At 47.8% G+C, this 25,361-nt stretch overlaps 1 protein-coding gene across 7 annotated transcripts in view; it reads left to right on the top strand.

Moving 5' to 3' along the window:
- Nucleotides 1-25,361, top strand: part of HCK (HCK proto-oncogene, Src family tyrosine kinase) — a 52,098-nt gene that overhangs the window by 1,534 nt on the left and 25,203 nt on the right. For 4 of the 7 annotated variants that reach the window (XR_015555608.1, XR_015555606.1, XR_015555607.1 and 1 more), the window contains exons 1-3: nt 6,966-7,048; nt 21,951-22,068; nt 25,252-25,294. Coding sequence is in view for 3 of the 7 variants with exons in the window: in XM_087445432.1 (XP_087301558.1) it covers nt 21,952-22,068; nt 25,252-25,294 (160 nt within the window). In the remaining 4 variants the exon portion in view is untranslated. Of the gene's footprint in view, nt 1-6,849; nt 7,049-21,950; nt 22,069-25,251; nt 25,295-25,361 lie in introns of those variants that run through there. The other 3 variants (XM_004442488.3, XM_087445433.1, XM_087445432.1) reach the window with 2 other exon arrangements.

Here is a 25,361-nt window from a genome sequence, read left to right as displayed (position 1 = left end):
ACTTCCATGCCCGCCACACCCTTGAGCAGGAGGTCCGCTGCCTCTAGGGTGGTACCTGGCGTAGGTAAACTTCCAAGACACCCATAGGCCAGTCTTCCTGGTTACTCACTTAAGAAAGCCCCAGCTCCTTATCGCCTGCTGCTGCTGCCGCCAACTCCAGCCTCCACGGTTGCCTGTCTATGCCTAGGGCTTCAGGCACCAACAACACAGGTCTGTGGTTCCTCAAACTGGCTGGGCTGTTCCTCCCTCAAGCCTTTGTCAGGCTGTCCCTTCTGTCTGGAATGCCTTTGCCATGATCTTCTACTAGCATCCCTTAAACCTCAATCCATCACCTCCTTCAAAAAGTCCTCCTTGATCCACCCCAGGCTGAACCCGTGTCCCTCCTACTTGGTCCGGCGATATCGTGGGCCCCTCTCTCTCTACCACAGCGTTGTCCTTTCTGTATCTAAGTTATTGGTCTAGGTTTTTGTCTCCCTAATTGGATTGGACATTGCTTGAGGGCCAAGACTATCTTGTGCTCCCCGCCCCTGGCAGAGATGCGTATAGTAAGCCCTTAATAAATTTTAATAGAATTAATCGAAGAATGAAGGGTTTGGATGCCAGCACTATCATTTACTGGCTGTTCGTATAAGAGCTTCAGTTTCTTCATCTGTAAAATGGACATGTGAATAGTACCTGCATGGAACTTGCAAAAATGTAGAAGAGACAGACAATAAACAGATTAACATATAAATATGTACTATGGTGCCTCGTGGTGACAAGTTCTCTGGAGAAAAATAAGGCAGGGCAGGGGGGAGGGGCTGGAGAAGATGGAGGTTGGAGAAGCTTTTTAAGCAGGAGGGTCAAGGACCTGCTGAGGGCTGTTGTGAGTTTCTCAAGGGCTAGGCTCAGATTTTCATTGGCCTCTCTTGGAAAATGAGGGCAGCAGTGACCAGGCCTGGGAGGGTGTAACTGTGAAATGAACATTGGCTACTTTGCAAATAAAAGGGGAAATTTCTGAGCCCTGAAATAATGATGTGGCTCTCTTCCCCATTCTCCATCCTGTTTTGAATGCAGAACAATCAACAGTGGTCCCAAAGAATTTGAAATATGAAATGCAAATGCCCCTGGAAATAGGAAAATATATTTTTAAAAGAGGCAGCCTCTGACCCACTGTAAAGTGAAGGCTGCATTGTTCCCTAGCTCCTGCTCTCCCCCCAGGCCTGAGCCCTGTGCCGTGTCCTGCAATCAGCATCTTTCTCTCTACTCTTCCATCTGCAGAGCATTCGTACTGAGTTTGTGTAGTTACAAGCCTTTGGAGGCACACTGGAGGCTCACAGACCTGGGTTTGAATCCCAGCTCTGTCGTGTGCCATCTGTGTGACCTTGGGCAAGTGTCTTTACCTCTCTGAGACATCTATTTATAATCATCCCTATCTCAAAGAGATTAGATGAGATGATATAAGTGAGGGCACCATAATAAGAGCCTTTGATGCAGTCATTCAATGACCTGGTGAGGTAGGTACTCTTATCATTCCATTTTGTAGATGAGAAAACAAGTCACAGGTAGTGAGAAGCAGCCAGTTTGGTCTCCATGCCTTTGCTTCCATTGTTCCTCCACCCTTGACTCACCTTCCTCGACTTTTTTCAGCCTCTAAAAATCCTACCCAGCCTCAATTCTATCTTGTCCATGAAGTCTCTGATTTTTTTTAATTGACTTTATTTTATTTTTGAATAGTTAATACATTCAGGTAGTTCAAACTTCAAGAGTACAAGGGTATATTAGGACCAGCAAGTCTCCCTCCCTCCTCTGTCACCCAGCTACACAGTTCTCCTCCCAGGAAGAAGCCATCGAGACTGTTTCTTGTGTGTGCCGTTCCCGACTCAGCCTAGGCGTGTGCTGGTAAACTCGCACACGTTTGTTCTCTTGTTCTACACACATGGTAAAATACAGGAGAAGCTATCATGCACCTTGCCCCCCCCCGCCCCCTTACCTGCTTGTTCTCTGTTAATACATAAGGAGTTTCTTTTTTTGTTTTTTTTTTTTTTTTTTTTTGTAAAGATTTTATTTATTTATTTTTTCCCCCAAAGCCCCAGTAGATAGTTGTATGTCATAGCTGCACATCCTTCTAGTTGCTGTATGTGGGACTCGGCCTCAGGATGGACGGAGAAGTGGTGCCTCGGTGCGCGCCCGGGATCCGAACCCGGGCCACCAGCATCGGAGCGCGCGCACTTAACCACCAAGCCACGGGGCCGGCCCAGGAGTTTCTTCATTCTGTTTAGAAAATGTTTTTATTGAGTTCTGATTCACACAGCACACATTCCTCCATTTAAAATGTACAATTCAGTGATTTTTAGTATATTCACAGAGTTGTGCAACCATTACCACAACCAATTCTAGGACATTTTCATTACCCGCCCTCCCAAAAAAACCCCATACCCATTAGCAGTCACTCCTTATTTCTCCCCAACCCCCAGCCCTAGGCAACCACGAATCTACTTTCATTTCTGTAGATTTGTCTATTTTGGACATTTCATGTAAATGGAATCATATAATATTTGGTCTTTTGTGATTGGCTTTTTTCATTTAACATAATATTTTCAAAGTTCATCCATGTTGTAGCACGTATCAGTACTTCATGCCTCTTTATTGCCAAACAATATTCCATTGTATGGATAGACCACATTTTATTTATCCATTGATGGACTTTGGAGTTGTTTCCACTTTTTGGCTATTATGAATAATGCTGCTATGAAAATTTCATATGCAAATTTTTGTGTAGACATATATTTTCAATTCTCTTGGGTGTATACCTGGGAGTGGGATTGCTGGGTTTTATAGTAATTCTGTGTTTAAGCTTTTGAGGAACTGCCACACTGTTTTCCAAAGGGGCTGTACCATTTTACAATCCTACCAGCAATATATGAAGGTTCTAATGTCTTCATATTCTCATCAACACTTGTTATTATCTGTCTTTTTGATTATAGCCATTCTAATGGATGTGAAGTAGCATCTCATTGTGGCTTTAATTTGTATTTCCCTAATAACTAACGATATTAAGCATCTTTTCATGTGCTTATTAGCTATTTTTATAGCTTCTTTGGAGAAATGTCTATTTAGATCTTTTGCCCACTTTTCAATTGTGTTATGTTTTATTGTTAAATGTTACTTATATATTTAGGATACCAGTCCCTTATCAAAGCTATAGTTTGCAAATATTTTCTCTCATCTGTGGATTGTCTTTTCATATTCTTGATTATATCATTTGTAGCACAAGTTTTTAGTTTTGATGAAGTCCAGTTTCATCATTTTTCTTTTGTGCCCGTGTCACACCTAAAAAGGCTTTGCCTAATCCGAGGTCATGAAGATTTACTCCTAGGAATTTTATAGTTTTAGCTCATACATTTAGGTCTATGATCCATTTTGAGTTAATTTTTGTGGATGATGTGAGATAGGGGCTCAAGTTTATTATTTTGCATGAGGACATCCAATTGTTCCAGCACCATTTATTGAAAAGACTATTCTTTCTCACACTGAATTGTCTTGGCATGCGTATTTTGAAAATCAATTAGCCATAAATGTGAGGGTTTATTTCTGGACTCTCAATTCGGTTCCAGTGATCTGTATGTCTATCCTTATGCCAGTACCACACTATCTTGATTACTGTAGCTTTGTATTAAGTTTTGAAATTGGGAAGTGTGAGTCCTCCAACTTTATTTTACTTTTTTAAGGTTATTTTGGCTGTTCTGTGTTCCTTGCATTTCCATAGGAATTTTAGGATGAACTTGTCTGTTTTTACAGAAAAAAAAAAAGACATCTGGGGTTTTGATAGGGATTATATTGATCAATTTGGAGAGTATTGTCATCTTAACAGTATTAAGTCTTCCAGTCCATGAATGGGTATTTTTTCCATGAGATGTCTTTCCCATCCCATGAGATGACTATTTAGGTCTTCTTAAGTTTCTTTCAAGAATGTTTTTTAGTTTTCAGAATATCTTTCACTTCTTTCGTTAAATTTATCCCCAAGTATTTTATTCTTTTTGGTGATATTGTAAGTTAAATTGTGTTCTTAACTTTATTTTCAGATTGTTCATTGCACTATGTGAGTAAAAGAAGACAGATATAAAAGAAGCATACTGTATGATTGCATTGATGTGAAAGTCTAGAAAAGACAAAGCTAATCTATAATGACAAAAAGCCAATCAGTGGTTGCCTAAGGCAATGTGGAGAAATTGACTACCGTAAAGTATAAGTGAACTTTCTGGAGTGATAGAAATGTTCTATATTTTGATGAGGATGGTGGTTACACAGGTATATACATTTGCCAAAACTCATCAAGCTGAATATTTATAATGGTGCAGTTTATTTATAAAATTAGGCCACAGTCAAGTTGATAGGAGCTTTGGAACATGGACAAGGGTTTTTATTGTAGCATTATTTTAATAGCAAGAAAAAAATTGGGGGGAAATTGGCTGTTAACAGGAGAACGTTTCAGCCACCTGTGGTCCTTTGCCATCAGAATTGCAAACTTGTGGAAGAGGATGTAGCTGATGCTGATGATGACCCTCTCATGTCCCCAGAGCCTACATCTCTCTTCCTGGATGCTCTTTCTGGTGGCTGGGGCATGCATGGGGCAGGCCAGAAGTGCTGGAGGATTAATACTCCCGAGAACACCCCTCGTCCACCGTCTGACAGGAGTTGGTGTATAAATGTCCCAGCTCCCTCATCTCTCAGGTGGGATAACTCTGAAATGGGTATAGTATGCTGTCTCCAGAGTTCCCTCCGCAGAAGGACTGAGCTCCAGGAGTTGACAGTTGGAACTTGCTTGATAATGCTCTCTTCATTGGCTTCTTTCCCCTCCCTGTCTCATTCACCCACTGCCCTACCTGTGTTGTCTGCATCTCCCAAATAACCTACTTTCAGCTGAATCTGTGTCTGGGGTCTGCTTCTCAAGAACTCAAATTAAGACAAGTGGATGATACCAAGGATTGGTCAAGATACGGGAAAATGGTGGGAGAGGAATTGGGGCAGCGCCGTTCTGCAAGCATCTCTAATTCTTGGCAAAGCAAGTCTTGATAAACTTCTTACGCAGGTGCATAAGAGGACATGGTAGTGTGAAGTTGTGTGTAGTCTAGGTATCCGTGACTAGGGGAATGGATAAGGAAACTGCAGAGGATGTAGACAGTGACCTTCAGCAATGTGCCTAGATAGATAGTAACAACAGTGATGGAGTGGGAAAAAAGTACAAAATTGAGTAAGTACCATTCAAGTAAATTAAACACACAAGTAAAACATTATTTTTTAAAGTGCATACACGTATTTACACGCGTATACCAAAACATAAGAGCAGGGTCGTTATCCTTCTCGTTCATGGTTTTGTCCCCCCAGGGGACATTTGGTCATGTTTGGGGACATTTTTGGTTGTCACAACTGGGGAAGGGGGTTGCTGCTGGCATCTAGTGGATAGAGTCTGGGAATGCTGTTCATCATCCTACTGTGCACAGGACAGCCCCCCACAACAAAGAATTATGGGGCCCAAATGTCAATAATGCTGAGGTTGAGAAGCTCTGCATAGCCCAGAGCCAGGCACAGTGTTGCTGAATGAATGAACGAGAGGTGGGTAGCCTGAACCGGCTTGTAGCAGTGGGAACACAGAGACCCAGCAGGATTCCTGTACATTTTGCGGGGGTGTTTGGCAGAATTTAGGGTGACAGTTCCTGTTCTTTTCCTGGAGTAGATGTGCTCTGCCCTTGCCTGGACCTGGGCACATCTCATCTCACTCATCCAAGGCCTCCAGCCGCCCTCCAGCCTGACTTCCCGCCCCCTCAATTTTCTGAGTCCTCTGAGCTGCCCGGAAACCGGCCAGTAATGAGCCCGGGCGGTTCCTGCGGGCGAGGAACTTTGCATGGCGTTTGACTAGCGAGGGGCCTGTGGAGCGGAAACCGCTGACCACAGAAGGGCCCGAAGGCTTGGGACGCGGCGCGGGGGAGGGGCCGGGCTGGAAGGAGGGGACTGGAATGGTGGGGGAAACTCATCGGAAGGCTTGAGGGGACAGTTAGAATCCTGTGAGAGTGACGATGGTGGGGTTAGGATCCTCAGACGGGCGGGGGGTTAGAACCTGTGGAGGGCAGGTTTGGAATCTTTGGATCGGCGGAATTAGAATCCTGGGGGGCAGATTAAAGTCCTGTGGGAACAAGGTTGTCATCACCAAGGAGCGGGATTAGAAGCCCCGCGTTAGGGTTATAAATTTTGAGGGCTGGGTTAGAGTCCTCCGAACGGAGGATCAAGATCCTTCGGTTGGCCAGTTTAGAATCCTGAAGGGCAGGATTAGAAACCTCCCGTGGGCGAGGTTAAAATTCCTTCAGATGTGGGATTCAAAATCCTTTGGGGCAGAACTAGGATCCTGGGAGGAGGGGACGGGCGTCGGCATTCTCCAGAGGGCAGGTTAGAATCCCCGGGGCAGGGTTGGGGGACAGTTAGAATCCTTTGGGCCCCAGGTTAGGGCGTTGGGAGGCGGGATTAGAATATATTAGGGGAGGTGTTAAGATATTCAGAGGAGGGGGATAGGGTTAGGATCTTTGGGAGACAAGTTAAAATTCTTGGGGGCGAGGTTATTATCCTTGAGGGACGGGGTTAGGTTCCTTGAGGGCAGGGCCTAAAAAAAAAATCCTTAGGCAGCGGGATTAGGATCCTGGGAGGTGGGGACGGAGATTAGGATCCCCGGGGTGGGGTTAGAATCTTCGGAGGCGGGGTTAGGACGCTTGAGGCGGGGTTAGCATCGTTCCGGGCACGGCTAAGGCGCCCAGATGGCCCGTGGGCGCCACCGCGTCCCTGGTTCCAGCCCGAGAGCACCGGCGAGGCCTTGAGGCCAGTGGGAGGGGACCCGGACGGCTGAGGGCGAGAAGAGCCCCAGAAGACGCGCGGCACGGAAGCCCTGGCCTCTTCTTCTCGAAAGTCAGTCCATCTTCCTCCCGGACGGACTTCCCGGGACCCCGGGGGCTGCTGAGCTGGGGGGGCGCTCGAGCTGCGAGGATCCGGGCTGCCCGCAGGAGGAGGAGCGGGCACCCAGGTGAGTGTCGCGGGCGGGGGAACCGGGGACACCGACCGGTGAGCTCGGCCTGGGGGTCTTCGGGCTGCTAGGGTAGCCGGGGTGGTGGGCACGGCTGGCTGGGGTGCAGCGGGGGCAGGGAAGGGAGAAGGGACCGTCGGGGGAGAAGCGGACGGGCGGTGGGATGAGGGGCCGACCGCGGGTGGGGGCAAAGGTGCCTAGATGAGAAGCAGAACTGCCGGGCTGGGAACCTGAGAAAGCCGGAGGGTGTGACTTTATGCTCTGAGCCGCCACTTCTCTGGGCTGTCCAGGTTCCCCTTCTGCAAAAGAAAAAAAAAAAAAAAAAAAACAGAAGGAAGGGATGGAGCTTCACGGAGCCTGGGAGGGGAAGGCCCTTACGGTTCTCGGCGGGGGTGGGTGACCCGTCACGGCGGGTTGGCAGCGGTTGTGGGGAAGGGGACAGCTGGTCAGAGGCGTGACGTGCGAGTCACACCCAAGCGGGGCTGCAGCTGGGTCCCCTCGCTGCGCTCCCTCCTCCTCCCCCACGAGGCCGGATCCCCAGCAGGTCTAGGTCAAACCCCAACACCTCCCAACAGACACAGGATGTCTGCCCCATCACTTTCTGTGAGAACTTGGGCAAGTGACTCTCCCTCTCTGAATTCCAGTTTCCTCATTGGTCAAATGGGGCTATTAATTCTTTCCTCCAAGGCTGCAGTGAGCTAGTGTAGGTGAGAGAAAATTGAGCGTAGTGGTTCAGGAAGGCGGCTTCTGGGAGCAGCCTGCCTGTAGGACCTTGGGCAGGGGATTTGGCCTTTCTGTGCCTCCTTTCCACAGCTGTGGGATGGGGATAATAATAATAATGGCTCCCTCTCAGGGTTGTTCTGAAGGTTAGATTGAGCTACTGAAGGAAAGCTCTTAGAGCACTGCCTGGCTTATACATGCTGAATACCTGTTAGCTATTGTCATAGCTATTACGGTCTAGCCCAGTGGGTCTCAAACTTGAGTGGTACATCAGCATCACCTGGAAAGCTTGTTAAAACACAAATTTCTGGGCTCTGACCCCAGAGTTTCTGATTCAGCAGGTCTGACACAGGACCCCAAGAATTTGCATTCCCAAATGATGCTGATGCTGCTGGCCCAGGGACCACACGTTGAGAACCACTGGTATGACCTTTGTCCCGCCCAGGCCTCATAGATTTCGGTTCCCTTACCCCCGGTTTTCTCTTCACTCTCCTTTTTGGAGGTCGGGGGTTAAAACGCAGAAAAGTGAAGAGAATAATAAACTAAATATCTCACGAACCCACCACCCAGAATTAACAAATGTGAGTGTTTTGTCATGTTTGCTTCAGATTTTTTAAAAATAAAATTGTTAAGAGGAACAGATACAATTGAAGCCTCCCCACCTTGTATTCCTTCAGTCCTGTTTCTCTCCCTCCACAGAGGCAACTGTCAGGAATTACAGTCCTTCCAGTGTGGGCCTCTATTAATTTTTTTTTTTTTTTTTTTTGTGAGGGAGATCAGCCCTGAGCTAACATCTATTGCCAATCCTCCTCCTTTTTTTCCCCAAAGCCCCCCCAGGATATAGTTGTACGTCATGGTTGCACATCCTTCTAGTTGCTGTATGTGGGACGCGGCCTCAGCATGGCCCGAGAAGCGGGGCGTCGGTGCGCGAATGGGATCCGAACCCGGGCCGCCAGTAACGGAGCACGCGTACTTAACCGCTAAGCCACCGGGCCAGTCCCAAGGGCCTCTATTAATTTATTGCATATGTATGGAGGCATAAACAATACATAGAATTGTTTTCTCTATTTTGAAGATCCACAGAAATGCTATCTAACTGTGAGATTCTTCTGCAATTTCCTTTTCTTCCGCCTTTTTATCGTTAAGTTGTCAGGATCTAGCCAGGATGAGAAACAGAGGTCTAGTTCATTTCTTCTAACTGCTGTGGACTGTCCCAGCAGGTGACCACTGTACCTTACTTCTCATTCCCCTGTTGGTGAACATCAAGTTGTTCCAGGTGTTCACTACAACAAACAGTACTGCTGGGACCATCTGGATGTATGGCCCTGGGCACGTATGCAGGTGTTTCTTAGGGAAAACGCCAAGAGGCCGGATGGCTCTCCAGAGGGGGCACCTGTGGCCCTCTCCTTTTGTGTGACAGGAGGGCCGAGGTCTGGAAGGGTCATCCAGGGAGTCTAGGGCAGAGAAGAAAGAAGCATCTGCTTCTGCTGACCCCCAGCTCTCTCTAGACTCAGGGCCGCCATCCCAGGTCCATGTTCTCCCCTGCAGGGGGGCAAAGATCTTCACCCGCCTTGTTCACTGGGCCTGACACTTAGTAGGTACTCAAACAATGGAAAAAATTGAACAACAAGCATTTTAGTTTATTTTTATATAGTCTTCTTTTCTGTGTATTTTTAATTTAACATAATTAGTAAGATGCTGCATATAAAATTTTTATCCTACTTATTCACTTAGCATTACATTGTAAGCATGTTATTTAAAACATCCTTGAGTTTTTAATGGGTGCATAATATTCTACTGTTCAGATGCACCACAATTTGTTTAACCACTCTAGCAAAGCCCTTTTATGGAGTTTATAATTTTTTTAAATATTCTTTGAGGTTAAATTCACATAAAATTATAAAATTAACCCTTTTAAAGACAACAATTCGGTGACATTTAGTACATTCACAATGTTTGCAACCACCACCTCTATGTAGTTCCAACAGATTTTTGTCACCCCAAAAGGAAACGAGACACCGTTCTCCCCTCCCCCTCCCCCTTAGCAACCACTAATCTGCTTTCTGTCTCTATGGATTAATTTATTTTGGACATTTCATATAAATGGAATCATACAATATGTGACCTTTTGTGTCTGACTTCTTTCACTTAACATATATGTTCAAGGTTCATCCACATTGTAGCAGGTATCAGTATTTCATTCCTTTTTATGGCTGAATGGTATTTTATTGTATGGCTATACCACAATTTGTTTATCCATTCATCTGTAGATGGAAATTTGGGTTGTTTCCACCGTGAATAGGGTGGCTATTGTGAATAGGACTGCTGTGAACATGTGTGTACACGTATTTGTTTGAGCACCTGTTTTCAGTTCTCTTGAGGTGGAATTGCTGTGTCATATAGTAATTCCAAGGTTAATTTTTGGAAGAGTGGCCAAACGGTTTCTCACCATTTTACATTCCCATCAGCAACATACCAGTTTCTCCACATCCTCACCAATATTTGCGATTTTCCTTTTTAAAAAATTATTATTGTTATAGCCATCTTAGTGTGTGTGTGAGGCATGAATCTTAATCTCCCCTCAACCAGGCTGCTCTCTGGGGGCCCTTACCCCGGAGGGTGAGGAGAAGGGTGTCTGCATTCAGGTCACCAGCCAGGGCTTGGACTTTAAACTCTTCTAGAAGTAAGTCCCATGAGGGCACAGACATGACTGTCTTGTAAACCCCTGTATCTCTAAACCTGGCACCTAGCACATAGTAGGGCCTCAAAAATATTCACTGTACGAATGTTGAACAACCTCTCCCCTCCCTCGCCTGAGATATTTCACCATACAAGTGTATTACAGTTGGCCCCACACAGCGATTCTTTTTAATTAGATGCTAACATTTAAACTCAAGAGAGCTCACATAAATCTGGAGTTCTGTCTTCTCTTGAAAAATTGGAAGAGTTGACAGCCCTGGGTCTAGAGCCTCCATCTCCCAAGCTCCTCTCCTGTTCACTCATGGCAGCATGGGTGAAGCTGTGTAGGGGCTGGCCTGTGGACTGCACCTGAGCTGTCCAGTTGGGACCACCCTTGCTGGGGCCACTTTCCACATGTGGCTGACCCTGTGGGCCCCTATAGCCATTTGAGTTTTCAAAACCTGCCCTCCAATCATGACAAGGCCTCCTTTTTATAGAAAAGGAATGTCAGGCCTGGAGAGGGTAAGTAACTTTCCCAAAGTCACACAGCAAGGTAGAGGTACAATCCCTCTTAGCCTCTGTCTTTCTAAACAAACTTTGATCCCCACCCCATTTCTCCCATTTCCTCCACCCCAGAACTGGGAATTTTAATGTATTTTCAGAGCCATGGTAATGATGCAGAAGAAACCCTTACTCGAATGTAAAATGTGCCCTTGTTCTTGGCCAGTGTCTGTGGCCAGACATGCTGCACTCTGCCTGTCTCTGCGCCCTCTGGATGGCCCTGCACTGGGGCTTGCATTCCTAATTCTGCCCTAAGACACCCGCCCAAGCTCCCACCACCACCCTGCAATCCTTTGGCCCAGGAGACATAGGTGCAGCCGAGAGAATAGGAGTCGGTCCCTCATCTCTGCCGGAGACATGCAGAATAGTGGACGGAGCCCAGGAGACCCGAGTTTGAGCTGCCTCAGACAAGTTGTGATGTGCTGGGCAAATCCTTTACTCTCCAAGTCTCAGTTTCCTCATCTGAAAAGTGGGAATAAGAAGGCTACTACCTCACGAGCCATGCGGTACAATCCCTTTGATGTTAACACACACAAAACAATTGTCCATATTTTTTATGGGTATATATGTCTTAGCTTGAGTTTCCCCAGAAGCAGACGCTAGAAAGATTTCAAATGCGTTTACCATTTAGTTTTTTTGGGAGCTGATCCCAGAAAACCCTGGTAGAGCAGTGGGGAAGGGAGAGAGAGAAGAGAAGGCAGCCAGCAGAGGTGTGTTAGCAAGCCAGTCACCACACTGGGTACCTGGAGCTCATCCCCGCGGGGAGCTCTGGGAGCCTCTCTCGAGAGGTGAGGGAGCTGGGACACTTATCCACCTGCTCCTGTCAGTCAGTGGTTGAGGGCTGCTCCCGGGGCGATGGTATTTCTCTAGCACTTCTGCTTGCCAAGCTCACGGGCAGAGCAGGCACCACTGGCCACAGAGAAATCTCTCGGGCAAAGAGGCACAGGTGCCAGCAGTTGGAATCCAGCAAGCGAGAGTTCTGAAATGGTACAGGGCGGAGTGACAGGGTGGGGCGCCGACAGCATCTGCTTCAGTGGACGTGTCTGTAAATGCAGGGGCAGGGGCTGCCTGGAGAGGCAAAGGGAGGAGTCAGGGGTACCTAGGTGTACCTGCAATGTCTTCATTTTTAACAAGGACGATGTACTATTTTGCTAGGTGATGAAAGGTAATTTTAAAAACAAAACGCATACCCTCCAAAGTAGAAAAGAAACTGGGGCTCTGTCAGCTCTAAAAAGGTAACTGTGAAAGGATCAGAGCTTGCATTGTTGAGGTTTCCATTTGTGGACGACAGATTGGGGGCAGCTGACCTTGGAGTTCAATGGGAGGGGAGACTGAAGAGTTGCCCCTGGGGCAAACTGGCCACCACGTCCTATCTGAAGGGGGCGACCCCACTCAGCGCCAATCAAGGGAAGACTGTGCTCCTCTCCAAGCAGAGACGAACAAACATGGATCGCCCTGCTCAGTTTACACACACATTCATAACTATTGTTTAAATGGGGAAACTGGGGCACTCAGGAAGCTAAAGGGCCTTCATGCAATTATTCAAGAATTTATTGAGCGCCCACTGTGTCCTAGTTTTCCAAACTGGGATACAGCAGTGTACAAAACAATCCTTACCCTCATATGTCTTACAGTCTATGGGGAGACATGATAAATCCACAGATAATATATTAAGTGGGTTAGTTCAGGTTCTTGGAGAAGCAGATTCTTAGAGATGTGCAAGAAATTTATTAGAGGGCATGCCTGTGGGAGAAGCTAGGAGAGGCTAGGAGAGCCATCAGATGGGAAGGCACATCTGACTCTAAGCGAAGAAGAAGGGAAGGAGGGAAGGTGGGAAGGAAGGGAAGGGAAGAAGAAGCGTCTTAGACTGTGGTGCAGTTCTAAGGAAGACTTGGCAAGGCTGTCTAGGAGCCTCAACCAAAGTTGCCCATCAGAGTCCCCCTGGCGTGGGCCTGCCTCGGTGTCCCTGCCACACTCAGTTATTGGCTGGGAGCAGCCATGGCAACAGTGATGGACTTCAAAGCATGGCAGCTGGGGCCGTTGGTCAGTTCCGCTCTCTGCAGTTGGAGATCTGAGAGGCCGATCCTCGCGGCCACCGCATTAGGTGGTGGCTAAAGCCATGAAGAATACAGCTGGGAAAGGGCTAGAAAGTGATGGGAATTGGGGGCAGGTGTTCCTTTATTAGCCAAGGTGATGAGGGAAGACCTCTCTGAGAAAGTGAGATCTGCAAAGAGACCTGGTAAAGTGAAAGAGGCTTTCTGGGTGAAGAACATTCCAGAAAGCAGCATGTGCAATGGCCTTGAGGTGGAAGCGTGGTTGATGAGGTGAGGAATAGCAAGAGGCTAGTGTGGCTGGAATAGAAAAATCAAGGGAGGGCTTGAAGGAGACAGGACCATGAGTTTGAGGGAGCCCAGATCATGGTGCCTTGCCAGTCCCAGAGGAGACTTGGGCTTTTATTCCAAGTGTGATGGGAGCCCCAGGAAGTTTTGAGCAGAGAAGGAATGTGACCTGACTTATGTTTTAAAAAGGTCTCTTATATGTAAGAGGCAGAATGGGGATTCAAACCCAGCTCTTTCTGACTTCAAATCCCATCCTATATTTTCCAGATGTCCCTGCCCCTGCCTACCTTAGAGAGAAGCTTATTCACAGAAGGTTCAAAATTGCCCTTGGATTCCCGAGTTGACCCGGTGACCCAGAGCTCACATTGAACATGCTAAGAATTTACTACATGTCCTGAACAAGTAGTTGGAATACGTGCATCTCAGAGCCAACCCTCTGGCTGGGTCAGGCAAATGACCAGAGGCCCAAGTTCCTCTTCAGTGTGTCGCTGCCACTTGCTGTTGTGTAAACCAGGCACGACATTCGCCCTCTCGGGGGCTGCTGCTCCCACCATATAACCAAGTTCTCTCTAATCCCTTCCTGTTTGCAAAGTCCAAGTTTTGAGTTCTTTGATCAGAAAGAAGCTGAGAGTCAGTTAAGGGGAGAGATGAGGAGTCAGGGGTGACCCCCAAATGTCCATTAGGGACAATAGTCACTTGGGGGTTTGGGTGGTTCATTCAGAAGACAGTCAGGGAACCCAAAGAGAAGGAGCTGCAGGGCTCTGCAACCCTGGAAACTCCTCCGGGAATGGGCTCCTGATGGGGGCAGACTTTTCCCCCACCCCCATGGCTGAGCTGTTCCGAGAAGGGAAAGTTCCTCTAACTGGACAGTCTTGAGCCCTGGGCCCCCGGCGGCCTGCCTCTCTGAGCTTCCTGTTTGGGTTCCTCATCCCTCCTTACCCTTCCCCCACTGCAGCCTCTGGGGCTGACCCCAGTGGAGGATGAAAGGCAAGAGAGTGGGTTCTCGTTCTACCTGCCACTGACCACCTGGGGAACCTGTCTGCCATGGGCCTCCATTTCGTCATCTGAACAATGGGTTCTTAATTCTGGTCCTGCTGACGTCAGCCAAGTATGCTCAGGCCTGTGGAGGGTTGAACACAATATATTCACTCCACAATTGTATATGGAGGGCCTGATGCCAGGCACTTCCTAGATGTGGCTTCAGTGCCATTGGCTTCACGGGGCCTGTAGTCCACACATCCTCACCTACTCTAATGGGTCTAGTACCTTCTTTACTTCTCTTCTGTCAAAACCTACTATCAAGGAAGTCTTTGCTGTAAGCCATTTACACTTGAGCATGAATTACAATCCCTTGTAAGAATTTCCTCTGCACTGGGGAGGACTCTTTGAGGTTTAAGGGGGCGGAAATCCAACTCAAACTGGCTCAAGTAGAAGAGGGAGGTTATTGGAAAGTCCATGAGCACATCAGCTTCAGGCAGGGCTGGGTCCAAGGACTTGGGAATCTGAATTTCTCCATTTCTTGGCTCTGCTTTGCAACTGCAAGCCTCTTTTCCAGCCAGAGGCCAATGGATGACTCTCATTGGCCAGGATTGAGTCACATGCCCATCTCTGATTCCATTACTGCCTCTCTGATTGGCCAGACTTGGTCACAGACCCACCCCTACAGCCAGGGGTTGAAGTTGAGTCTACCCCAAGCCATGAACTGAGAATGGAGGAGAGGTGGTTCCCAAAGGAAATTTCTGTTGTCAGAAGAAGGGGGAGCAGATGCTATGCAGGAAAGAACTACAGCTGTCTCCTTCGGAGAACTTGTTATCCAACATCTTACTTCCTATTTGGAGAAACTGAGGCCCAGAGAGAGGTTGGGACTTGCCTGAGGTCACAGTGAGCTTGTGGCAGAGGTGGGACCAGAATCCAGGGCTCCTCACCCCCAGCCCTCACAGGCCTCTGCTTGAGCCTAAAAGCTCCCAGAAAACCATCTCCTGCCCACTCCGCAGGATGCTCAGGCAGGGCCCTGGCTTCTTCTTCTTGGGCTTGACTCTGAGAGGCCAGGAGGAGTCTCCGAGCCCTCCGCAGCCGGCATGGTGACCGTGAGAAGCAGCCAGGGCAAGCAAGCTGACCTTTCTTACCTCCCTCCCACGCAGTGCCTGCCGACACTGAGGAGGCGAAGGGCGGGTTTCAGGTTCCAGGAGTTCAGCAGTGACCTGAGGAAGTGTCTTTGGCAGGGGTCAGCAGTTCTAAGCTAGTTTGGGGCCAGGCAGGGCACTTCTGCTCTCAGAGCCTGGTTTTGAACCATATTACACAAGAAACACGTGTTCAGAAGTTTTAAAAATCCTTTCATATCCCTGTCACACAGGACCTTGGGCCAAGCCTGAGAAGCAAGTGCCTCCTATTCTAAAGGGGAGAAAATGAGGCTCAGAGGGGGGAAGTGACTTACCTAAGGTCACACAGCCAGTCAGTGACAGAACCGGGATCCAAACCCAAGTATTCTGACCCCAAGTTCGGCCCTCATTCTACTAAATTTGTGGGTCTCAAATTTTAGTGTGCATAAAAATCTCCTGAAGAATTGTTAGAAATGCAGATTTCAGGCCTCATCCCCAGAGACTCTGGTTTATTCAATCCAGAGTGTGGCCCAGGAATATGCAAGAATCAGTGAGGACTATTTGGGTGCAAATAGCAGAAATCCAACTCAAATTGGCTTAGGCAAAATTGAGAATTTATTTGCTCATGAACTGGAAAAATCCTGAGGTTGAAAAGCTTCAGGCATAGCTGGATCCAGGTGCTTAAACATGTCTTCAGGAATCACTGTGTCTCCGTTGCTCAGCTCGGCTGTCCTCTGTGGTGGCTTCACTCTAAGGCAACCTCTCCCTTCATAATGTTAAGGTGGCTCCCAAGAGCTACAGGTTCCCACATCTCAACAACCCTTATAGAAAGGGAGTGCCTTTTTCCTAATTTTTCCAGCAAAATCCCAGAGCAGACTGTGATTGCCTCAGCTAGGATCACATACATGACAATAGGCACAGCAACCACTGTTGGATGCCAGGGGGACATGGAATTCTCTGACTGGCCAGGCCGGTGTGAGGTTGTCGATCCCTGAAGGCAAGGGGAGAGTTAGGCCCCTGAAGCACCATGCACGAGTGGGAGAAGGCTGGTTTCCCAAGGGAAAGTCCAGGCACGGTTATCAGAGGAGGGATGGTTGCTGAGGAAGCCAAAGCCAAACTGTTCACTACGCCAGTGCTTCTCAACCAGAATGATCACACGAATCACCCGGGCCTTGTTAAAATGCGCGTTCTGACTTGGGACGTGGGACCTGAGATGCTGCACTTCTGACAGCTCCCTGTGATGATGGTGCTGGTCCTCACGCTGGCCATGCTCTGAGTAGCCAGGCACCCTGTTACATTTCTAAACTCACTTCCAGCCACTCTGTCACAGGGCATCTGCAGTCCCCACCCTCCAGAGAAGCCCTGGGCCGTGTAAACCTCTTCCCTCATCCTTTCCCCCCTCAACCCCATCCCGTGGTTCCCAAACCCATCCAAACATCAGCACTGTCTATTTGGAAGCTGCTCATCAACATGTTGCAGACTCTGCTGCCAAATCACAGTCGGAGAAACTGTCCATTCTGTTCTTCAGTGACCTTCATATGAGGATCCAAGTAATAAATCCTCTTTTGAATTTAGTGCTCAAAAAAAATTTGTTTCTACCAACAAATTGCCATGCTTCCTGGAATTTTATGGTGACAGTGTACAAGTTCCCATTTTTATCTTGGCCACTAGGAAGCTCAGAGATTCCCAATGGCAGTAAATATAGTACCCAATGGCAGTAGTGGTCACACCCTGGGCTCTGGTTCAATAATCTTTCCTTTCTAAATGGTTAGCATAACCCTTTGTGAGCCTTGAAGTGCTCTGCATATGGTTTAATAGTATAAACTCCCTCAAATCATGTGTGGAAGTCAGTGCCTCTTTGGAACATTCTTGACTTTCCCCAAATCTATATTCAAATCCTCTCCATTCTTCAAAACCCAACTCATTATCCTGTTGCTCAATTTCTATAAACAGGTTGCTTTTTCTATGAACACACTAACATACACATATTAGTGGCAGAACCCGGATATATGTTCATTTTACGAAAACGGCTTGATATTAGATATGTTTCACAGTTTGCTTTTTTCTCTCGATTAGTATCTTAGCAATCTTCGCATTGCTCTGACCGTCTTTGCCAATCCTTAACAGCTTCTTTGTACGTAGCTTTGGAATGTAATTCTCTCTGTCCAGTCTTCCCTTCTCAAGTCAGTCCCCCGAGCAGGGACCACGTCCTGATGCTTTCCCTTTGGACTGACTACACAGAGCATGGGCTCTGGGCATGGATTTATTTACTAACCGTGCATTATGCTCCTACTGTGTGCCAGGCAGGCGCTGAACTAGGTGCTGGGGGACACAGACATGAGCAAGACCAGCCTCTGCTATGCTGCAGTGATGGAAATGTTCTGTATCTGCACTGTTGAATGCAGTAGCTTTGAGCCACACACGGCTATTGAGCAGCTGAAACATGGCGAGTCCTAGCTGAGATGTGCTGTACATGTAAAATACACACTGGTGTTACCACACAAAAATGGGGTTCTCCTACCCGATGCGTGTAAACGAGCCAATAAATTACGGCATCAGTGTTTGGGAAGAGAATTCAGCTTTGTTCTGTGAGATCGAGCTGCAGAGAGACAGCGGCTGTGTGCCCTCAGATCTGTCTCCCCGAGTCGGGATATGGGGTGAAATTTAAGAGGTTAGGGAGAACAGGCTGGCACACGGAAACACTGACAGAACAGGATTTGATTGGTGGGTTTCAAACATTTATGGTAAGGTTCTAAACATTTATGATGAGATCCTAAACTTTTATGGTAAGGTGGGGAAGGAATTTTAACACTGGGTCTTCCTGAATGATGGACCCCTCGCTTCTGGTGAGAGTCTGACTTTTAAGTCCCAGTCATGTCCCAGTCCTTTGATTCCATGGGGAGGAGAATCTTTGGTTCTGCAGTCATTTCAGGTCAAGAATTCTTCTGCACATGCTCTGGCTACGTGACTTTGCAAATTTTCTGAAAGACCATTTCTTTTTTTTTCTTTTTTTTTTTAAATACTCATTCTCCTTTCGTTTGATCTACAGTTTTATTTTACTCCACCTATGAAACCTTATGATTTTATTTTTTTTCCCCCAAAACCCCAGTAGATAGTTGTATGTCATAGCTGCACATCCTTCTAGTTGCTGTATGTGGGACACGGCCTCAGTATGGCCGGAGAAGCGGTGCGTCGGTGCGCGCCCAGGATCTGAACCCGGGCTGTCAGCAGCGGAGCGCGCGCACTTAACCGCTAAGCCATGGGGCCGGCCCTGAAAGACCATTTCTTTTTTTTTTTTTTTTTTTTTAAGATTTTTCCATGTTCTTATCAGTCTTCAGAGTTCTAAAGATTTTATTTATTTTATTTTTCCCCCCAAAGCCCCAGTAGATAGTTGTATGTCATAGCTGCACATCCTTCTAGTTGCTGTATGTGGGACTCGGCCTCAGGATGGACGGAGAAGTGGCGCTTCGATGCGCACCCGGGATCCGAACCCGGGCCACCAGCATTGCAGCGCGCGCACTTAACCACCAAGCCACAGGGCCGGCCCTGAAAGACCATTTCTTAATTACTCTGTTGATAAGATGGGGTCAGTAGAACTGGTCCTGGAGGGCCCGCGGTTACACTGGGATTTAAAGACTTAGTATGAAAAAATAGAATGTAAAGTATCTCTTTGATAATTTTTATATTGATTACATATTAATAATAATTTTGATGTACTGGGAAAAGTAAATATATCTTAAAATGAATTCATTTGTTTCTTTTCACTTTGAAAAATATGGCTGTAGGAAATTTTAAATTATGTACACGGCTCACGTTACATTTCTAAGTCTAGCGATCATGAAGATGAGCATTTCTGAGGCCCCCTCCACACCAGGCAGCAGAACAGTTCTCTTGGTTTAGGAGGATAATCACATTTTATGTAAATTTGACTCCCCCCGGTATATCACTTTGAAAAACCACACTTTATTGTGCAAAAATTGAGCTAATGGGAATTCCTATTTTAAAAAGTTAACTTCCCAAATGTTGCAGTATCTCTAAGCTTGCGGGCTAAAGGAATTGCAAACTGCTTGCTTTATGCTCCAGGGCAATGCCACGTTAGCTGGTAAACAGAAACGGTGATGGTTAACGTTTCTGGAGCACTTCTGTGTGCTGGGCACCTTACGTTTATTAACTCACTAGGTGCTCACGACCACCCTGTGAGGTAGAACCCCACCATCCTTTTTCAGAGGTGGCCTTGGATCCTGAACGAAAACAAGGCCTTGGGAGACCCTCTGAACTCTGTGGCCATCTTGAATATGGACATTGATCATGTAAATGATGCTTTAATATGTGCTCAGAGAGGTGGAGAAAGTGGCCTTATATCACACAGTGGTGCTCTTCCCAGAACACCCTTACGTTGATCAAACTATATGAAATGTAATATAATTATATGTCATACAAAACCACACATATGCTGTTTTATTTCCCGGAAGTGTAATACATATTTATCACAAATCAGAAAGGTGTGGGTTTCTGTTTTAAAACGCATACAAGTTCATTAAAAAGCAGTGGTTAATTGCAATGATTTTTCAAATTAATGATCCAGCACTCCAGGAGTCTGAATTGGTTCCTTACTTTATTCACAAAAGGCAAAAAGGCAGACACCGCTTCAGTCTTGAGGAGGTAAATTGTTCCCAATTCCCACTAGGACAGACAAAAACATCCTTGTAAGTAAAAAGAATCTTTTTTTTTTAAAGTAACTCCCCTAAGCCTAGGAATTTGGGATTTTTTTCCCTCAAACCACAAATACGTGTTTAACAAGATAAGCATAACTGAGTTCTAATGCTTTAAAAGAAAATTGCAATTGTGCAGAATGAGGAAAACAATCACTTCCTTATGTGGCGGCTCACAGCCTGTCTTCTCAGCAAATACATGTGTGCGTTTTGAGAAAAGAAATGAAATATTTCTGTGGCTTTTACAATTAAGTTTTGACTCTTATCAGGTAAATGTGTTTTAAGTGTCTTTAAATTTGATTAATCCATCAGCAAAGTCTGTGAGCTCTACTTCCAAAATGTCCCCTGAATCTGTCCACTTCTTACTTCTTTGATAGTCACCACCCCATGCCATGCCACCATCATCTCATGCCCGGACAACTGCAGTGGACTCCTGCAGTGGACAGGGTTCCCTGCCCTGCTCCCTGCAGTCACTCCCTACAGACTCCCTACAGTCATAATCCACTCAGCAGCCAGTGGGTTTGTTTCAAGTGCAAACTGAATCCCGTCATTCTCCTGCCTAAAACCTTCCATGGTTTTCCATCATCCTTAGAATCAAATCCGAATTCCCCACTGGCCTACTTTCAGTGCCTCCTTCTCTCCAAGCACATTCCAGCCTCAGGGCCTTTGCACTTGCTGTTCCCTCTGCCTGGAACATTGTTCCCTCAGAGTGTTACATGACTGACTCGTTTGTGTCATTCAGGCCCCAGGTCCAACATCACCTCCTCAGAGAGGCCTTCCTCAACCACCCTGTCTAAAGGGGCCCTGCACAGTTATTCCCCATCGTGTCCTCTTTTATCATCCTCACACTTCACTAACTAAATTTATCCTGTTGTGGATTTGTTTGCCTGTTTATTGTCTGTGTCTCCCATTCGTCTCCAGCATGAGCTCCCTAAGGGCGTGAACTTGCTTGTCTTATTCATGGTTTGGAAAAGTGCTCAATAAATGTTTGCTGAGTAAATGAATGAATGAATGAATGAATAAATCTATGCGAGAAAGGAGAGAAGGAAAAAAGAAAGAAAGAAAAAGACAGAGGAAGGCAGAGAGGGAGGAGGGGGAGATGAGGGAGGGAGGGAGGAAGCTGTTATAAGGAGACTATAAAATGATACGAAGAATACAGTGCCTTGACGATTCGGCTATTGTTTGAGCCACATTATGTGACCTCATCCTTGTCATTTAATACAAAATGGTAATTTATTATGTAATAATAGTAGAGTTTTACTTGACTGTTTCTCTGAGGCTGACGCTGTGCTGAGTAGCACTTCCCCGCCCCCATGCTTTCTCACCCTTCCGTTGCCCTGCGAGTCGGTCGTGTTATTATCCCTACTTTGCTGAGGAGGAACTGAGGCTGGGAGCAGGGGGGTGGTACGTGAGATGCCGGTGGGGTGGGGGGCCAAGCGTCGGCTCAGGCTTTCTGACCCGAGAGCCGGCTGCGCCCACCACCTGCTCTGCTCCGCGGTGCTACCTGTTGAGTTTCCACGATCCTCATGATTTATTCTCTGAATAAACCCCCCATCGCAGAGGTCCCTGGCACCATGACCGAGTCAACTTGTCAGCTCTGTGTGGGCGCATGGTAGACGTGGACGTGGGGAAGCCCAGAGGTGGTGGGTGGGGTGAGTGGGGCTGGCAGGGGGAGATACGGGGAGGGCAAGAAGGAGCCAGCCTGGGGCAGGGAGCCTGGAACCCAGCCTCAGGGACTCCCCTGCATGGGGCTCAGGGCAAGCCGGGCTCACCTCCCTTCTCTCTGCCACAGGATGGGGTGCGTGAAGTCCAAGTTCCTCCGGGACAGAGGCAAGGTCTCAAAGACCGAGCCCAGTGCCAACCTGCACAGCCCTGTGTACGTGCCGGATCCCACATCCCAGGGCAAGCGGGTGAGTGGGGGAAAAGGGGGGTCCGGCGGCCTGGGGGGCTGCCCCATGCTCCCCCAAATGGCCCTAACAGCTTCTGTTCCCCAAGGGTGAGCAGGGTGTGTTTGGGGTGAAATGGAGCTGACCAGTCACCAGCAGCACCCTAACTCTCCAGGATCCGTCTGCACAGAGCACCCAGGACAAGGCCGTCACTTCTCCCTGTCCTGCCGCCCAGGCCTTGGCCCATCAGTCTCCAGGTCCCAGTGAGCATGCAGGCCTCCAGCTGGGCAGTAGCGTGAGCAGTGCTGAGTAACGAGTGACCAGACTAGTAACAGCAGCAGCTGAGGTACAACAGTAGTGACAGTGTCAGCATGATAGCGATAACTGTAGGAACAACCATACAAGGATAGTAACCACAGTACCAGTGGGAGTACAAGGGCAGCAGCAGTAGTCAATAAGGGGAGTGGCGATACTGGCAGAGGTGCTCACTTACTCATCTTATGCTCATACGCAGCTTACGAGGAGCCCAGCACCAGCCTGAGCGCCTTATGGCCGTTAACACCTTTACTCCTCATGATAATCCTATCAGAGCTCGAAATTTTTATTAGCATACCCATTTTACAGATGAGACACAAGAGAGTAAATAACTTGCTGAAGGTCACATGGTTAGGAAGGGGCAGTGCAGCTTCCAAAGTACCGGCTGGGGGAGCAAGAGTAACAGAGGCAGAAGCCGATGCTAGGGACAGGCGCGGTAGTAGTGGTGGTAATGGTGGTGGTACAGCTGCGGCAGTAGTAATGCCAGCAGAAGTTGCCACGGGAGAGCACCATGAGCGATGGTAGTCGTGACAGTGGTAGCCAGGAGAGCGGTACCAGCAGTAATAGTGGTGGTAACGATGGTGAGGACAGTACTAAGGGCAGCAGTAACAGCTGGAATAATGTTACCATCTTGGAACCCCTGCTGTGTTCCAGGCACTGGAGTGAGGGATTTCCACATCATTAATCCTCCAAAAGCTGGGAGGCAGGAGTTATGTCACTTTACAGCCAGGGCGACTAAGGCTCGAAGAGTCACCGGCTCCCCCGGTCACAGAGCTGGGGGTGGTAGGTAGAGCCAGGTCTGTCTGTCTTTTTTTTTTTTTTTTTGTGAGGAAGATTAGCCCTGAGCTAACATCTGTTGCCAATCCCCCTCCTTTTTGCTGAGGAAGACTGGCCCTGGGCTAACATCTATGCCCATCTTCCTCTACTTTATATGGGATGCCACCACAGCATGGCTTGACAAGCGGTGCATCAGTGCACGCTGGGGATCTGAACCTGCAAACCCCGGGCCAGCGAAGCAGAGCGCGCGCACTTAACCGCTGCACCACCGGGCCGGCCCGAGCCAGGTCTTTCTTGAGGCTGGTGCTCTCTCTACTCTGGGGTCCTTTAGTCCATCCCCTCCTCTGAGGTTGTCCAGGAAGCACAGCCTCACTTGCTGCCTCCAGAGGCAGGGGTGCTCTCCTTCCTGGGGTAGCGCCTTAGAAAGTTCTTCCCTGTATTGAAGGGAGGCCTGTTGGCCGGTCCCGTGGCTTAGTGGTTAAGTGTGTGTGCTCCGCTGCTGTTCGGATCCTGGGCGCGCACGGATGCACCGCTTCTCTGGCCATGCCAGAGGGGCTTTGGGGTAAATAAATAAATAAATAAATAAATAAATAAAATTATTGAAGGGAGGCCTGTTACCCCATAACCCTCACTCCTTGATGCCAAGCCTGCTCCTCAGCCCTGCCCCAAAAACACCCACTCCCTTTGCCCCAGGACAGCCTTTAGAGATTGAAGGCAAAGATCTTATCCTGACCCACCCCTTCCTGCCAAATTATCTTTCACAGGACAGGGATTCCTGACCTCTCTCCATCCTGCTTGCCCTTCTCCAGGCATGATGCCTAGAACATGCATCTGCAATTCTGGGAATGGGAGAATAGTGGAATAGTCACCTCCCTCCTTCTGACACTCAACCTCTACTAATACAGCCTGAGATTACGTGAACTTCTCACACTGGTGACATCCTAGCTGATGTCCTAAACCCTAAGTCACTCCCAGGTCTGCTTCTCTCCTAACCTGCATGACCCCGGGCTCTTTCTGTGGCTAGAGCTCCAGGTTCTCAGTTCTCTGAGACCCTCTAGCTTGTCCTCAGTGGGAGGCAAAGAGTTTTCTCCCATTAGTTTTTGGTTGTCCTCTCTGAGCATCAGATATAAGGGATGCTATTATCAACCATTCATTGTTCCCCTCCTCCACGGCATTAGTTTAGAGGTAAGTTAGTAAGGGTTCCAAGGTCAAATCAGCTTGAGAAACATTGGGCACAACAGGCTTCTTCCTTGTAGGACTCCTCCAGGCTTTATGAACCTTTGCAATGGGCTTTGTGAGTCTCCTCAAAATGATGTACTTCCCAGTGGTTCCCAAACCTGTTTCTTCACATCAATGTTTACTTATGTGTGCAACACACAAATACATTCTCCTTGAAAATAAAAATCACAAATTACAGTTAAAGCTACAGTTTCTGCTGACCGATGCTCACCTCCCCAGGGGTATCAACTGTTGTCAGTTTGGCGTGGACCCTTGCTAACCCTTCTCCATGAATGTACACTCACATGTGTATAGGCTGTGTCCACAGAAGGTATTTAGGATGTGTGTGTATGCATTTTATATCAATGTATCATATTTATCATTCTGAGGAACTAGCTTTATTGACTCAACAATGTATCTCTGAGGTCTAGTTGTGTCAGGAATGAAGCTCGACCTCCCTCTTATGAGGGCTGCTTAGAGCACCACAGTTTAGGCACCAATTCCCCTTTGGATGGACACTTAGGTTGTTTCACAATCACAATGGAGCCTTTACTCATGGGACATGTTGGCAGACTTAGGGTTTCTTCAAACTTACCTTGGAAAACACTGATCAAGACCAACCCCTTTACTGTATGTCAGGGGGAAGGGACAAGCCAGTGTCCCCCAGTATGTCCAAGGCCAAGGGCAGAGCCCACAACCCAAGAGACCTGGATCCTTGTGGTGGCTGAGCCCCTAATGTGCTGTGTGACCTCGGCCACATTGCCAGCCCTCTCTGGGCCTCCTCCTGTGACACATGGGGCTGGGATGAGATGCTCTTGGGTACCCTTTTTGACGCAGGCCTTCCATGACTCCCCACACCCTGTTGGATTCACCCCCTCCCCTGTTTCTTCCCTGCAGTGGCCTGACAGCAGCAGCGACAACCCACCGGGGTCCACGGAGGGTGAGTGTCTGGCGAGCACATGTGGTGGAGACTTGTGTTCTGTAGAGGATTAGGTTAGGTTCTCAGT

Source organism: Ceratotherium simum, chromosome 21 (genome assembly GCF_057802395.1).
Source record: "Ceratotherium simum simum isolate JZ-2026a chromosome 21, ASM5780239v1, whole genome shotgun sequence".
Lineage (NCBI taxonomy): Eukaryota > Metazoa > Chordata > Mammalia > Perissodactyla > Rhinocerotidae > Ceratotherium > Ceratotherium simum.
This window is presented reverse-complemented; position numbering and strand designations above follow the sequence as displayed.